At 39.4% G+C, this 2500-nt stretch overlaps 2 protein-coding genes across 2 annotated transcripts in view; one reads left to right on the top strand and one right to left on the bottom strand.

The window, feature by feature from the left end:
- Nucleotides 1–1923, top strand: part of MRPS14 (mitochondrial ribosomal protein S14) — a 27221-nt gene extending 25298 nt beyond the window's left edge. The window contains exon 5 of the mRNA XM_011981425.1: nt 1615–1923. The gene's annotated coding sequence lies outside the window, so the exon portion shown is untranslated. The remainder of the gene's footprint in view (nt 1–1614) is intronic.
- A 286-nt stretch (nt 1924–2209) lies between these two features.
- CACYBP (calcyclin binding protein) overlaps nt 2210–2500 on the bottom strand; it is an 11460-nt gene continuing 11169 nt past the window's right edge. The window contains exon 6 of the mRNA XM_011981465.1: nt 2210–2227. Coding sequence (XP_011836855.1) covers nt 2210–2227 — 18 coding nt within the window. The remainder of the gene's footprint in view (nt 2228–2500) is intronic.

Raw genomic sequence — 2500 nt, 5'->3', positions numbered from 1 at the left:
GCTTTTCCCCTTACTCTATCCTGGTGACCGTTTTACATTATACAGAAATCTTCATTGTTTTGTGACTCCCTCATGTGGATGAACCGTAATACTTTCCTGTTTAATACACTTGGGTATTTCTGATCTTTTGCATATAGCATTCTAAATTTTTGTAAATGCATACCTTTCAGAGCCCAGAAAGAAGTTAAAATTCTGAGTCAGAGGATAAATGCGTATGTAATTCTGATGGTTATTACCAAATACTCTTTTTGAGACAGGAGTCTTACTCTGTCACCCAGGCTGGAGTGCAGTGGCACAATCTTAGCTCACTGCAAACTGTGCCTCCCGGGTCCAAGTGATTCTTGTCCCTCAGCCTCCCAGGTTCAAGTGATTCTCGTCCCTTGGCCTCCCAGGTTCAAGTGATTCTTGTCCCTCAGCTTCCCGAGTAGCAGGCATCTGCCACCATGCCCAGCTAGTTTTTTTTATTTTCAGTAGACAGGATTTCGCCATGTTGGCCAGGATGGTCTCAAACTCCTGACCTCAAGTGATCCGCCCGCCTTGGCCTCCCAAATGTTGGGATCACAGGCGTGAGCCACTGCACCCACCTAAATACTCTTGAGTGTTAACCAGAGTTTAACTTTTTCATTCCATTCCCATATATGTGTCCTTATTTCTCCACAGCCTCAACACTGAATACATTTGTTTTTAAACTTTTTCCAGTGAAAGGTAAAAAGAAACTGTGGTTTATTCTCTTTTGAACAAGGTAAGCATCTTTACAGGTTAAAGATCATTTACATTTCTTTTTGTATGAAGTATTCTTAATTATTGGAATCCTCTCAATACATTGTTTGCTTTGGATTGTGGTGGGGTTTTTCTTGTCCTATAAACATTTTTATGTAGTTAAAACTGATCAAATTTTGTTTCTTCTAGGTTTTAAGTCACATATAATGTAGTTTTCCCCCATTTTCTTTTAGTATTTGTATGCTTTCATTTTTTTTTTTTTTTTTTTTTTGAGACGGAGTCTCGCTCTGTCGCCCAGGCTGGAGTGCAGTGGCCTGATCTCAGCTCACTGCAAGCTCCACCTCCCGGGCTTACGCCATTCTCCTGCCTCAGCCTCCCGAGTAGCTGGGATTACAGATGCCCACAACCTCTCTCGGCTAGTTTTTTTATTTTTTAGTAGAGACAGGGTTTCATCGTGTTAGCCAGGATGGTCTCGATCTCCTGACCTCGTGATCCGCCCATCTCGGCCTCCCAAAGTGCTGGATTACAGGCTTGAGCCACCGTGCCCGGCCCATATGCTTTCATTTTTACAATTAGATCTTCAGTCTGCCTGGAATGTATCTATATGCCTATTTTCAGTTATCTTACCATCATTAAAAACCCATCTTTATCCCACTTTTACCATATTCTGTAACTTTCATATGCATTGTGTCTGCTATTCTGTTCATGTATCAACACCAATTACAGAGGCATAATGTGTTTCAGTATTTACTTACAGCTATCCTATACATAAGCTGTTGCTGTATTGTAAATCCTACCACTTTTTCCAAATTCCCATATTAATTGTGGCTTTAGTTTACCCTTCTGGATTTTTCCTGTGTGTCTAATGGCTTTTTTTTTTTTTAAATGAGACAGGCTCTCAATCTGTTACCCAAGCTGGAGTACAGTGGCATGATCATAGCTCACTGCAGCCTTAAACTCCTGGGTTCAAGTGATCCTCCAGCTTTAGCTTCCTGAGTAGCTGGGATTATGGGCACCAGCCTCCATGCCTGGCCAATTGCTTTCTCTGATCTAACTGTGTTGGTTAATACCTCCAGTAAAATATAGTAATGGAGATCACAGGCACTGGTCCTGACTTCAGGGGCAATAGGAATAATTCCTACTAGAAGCCTCATTTTTCTGACATACTTCTAGGCAAATAAATCATAAAACTGTTCTAATGAAGAAAAACTTAACTTTATTGAGCATAGGAATAGACGGGCTTTCAGATTATTTTTTGCTTTATGGTTATTACTTTCATAAACCATCTGATCCACGGCAAAACTAATTGGTACCATACAAAGATGTGTGTCTATTATTGTCATGTTTAGATTTAGTTTCTATTCTATATTCATTGACAAACATATTTCAATCTAGATAGAAACACCTGTGATTGAATTAGTGCATGGTAATGCATGGCATACACATTGCTTAAGTTGGTAATAGGGGGTCGGATGCTCTACAGCAACCTTCAAGCACAGGTACCGATCTGCATTTTATGCAAAACTTCAGGTTTTACTCAATTTTTACAATGGTGGAAGCTGATGTCAGTAACTTAAAGGCAAGCAAATACTTTTCCAATTCTTAGCTGAACAAAAAATACACACAATGTAGCGTTTTTATTGGGCAAGACTTGCTTTTTATATTTCACATGAGAATGCAATTATAACCCTTCCTTGGACAAAATGACCAAGGTACTAATAAAACCATCTTTGCAGGAGTGTTTAATAAGCATATTTTATTTAAATAAATCCTCCAGTAG

This window comes from Mandrillus leucophaeus, unplaced genomic scaffold (assembly GCF_000951045.1).
Source record: "Mandrillus leucophaeus isolate KB7577 unplaced genomic scaffold, Mleu.le_1.0 Scaffold226, whole genome shotgun sequence".
Classification (NCBI taxonomy): domain Eukaryota; kingdom Metazoa; phylum Chordata; class Mammalia; order Primates; family Cercopithecidae; genus Mandrillus; species Mandrillus leucophaeus.
This window is presented reverse-complemented; position numbering and strand designations above follow the sequence as displayed.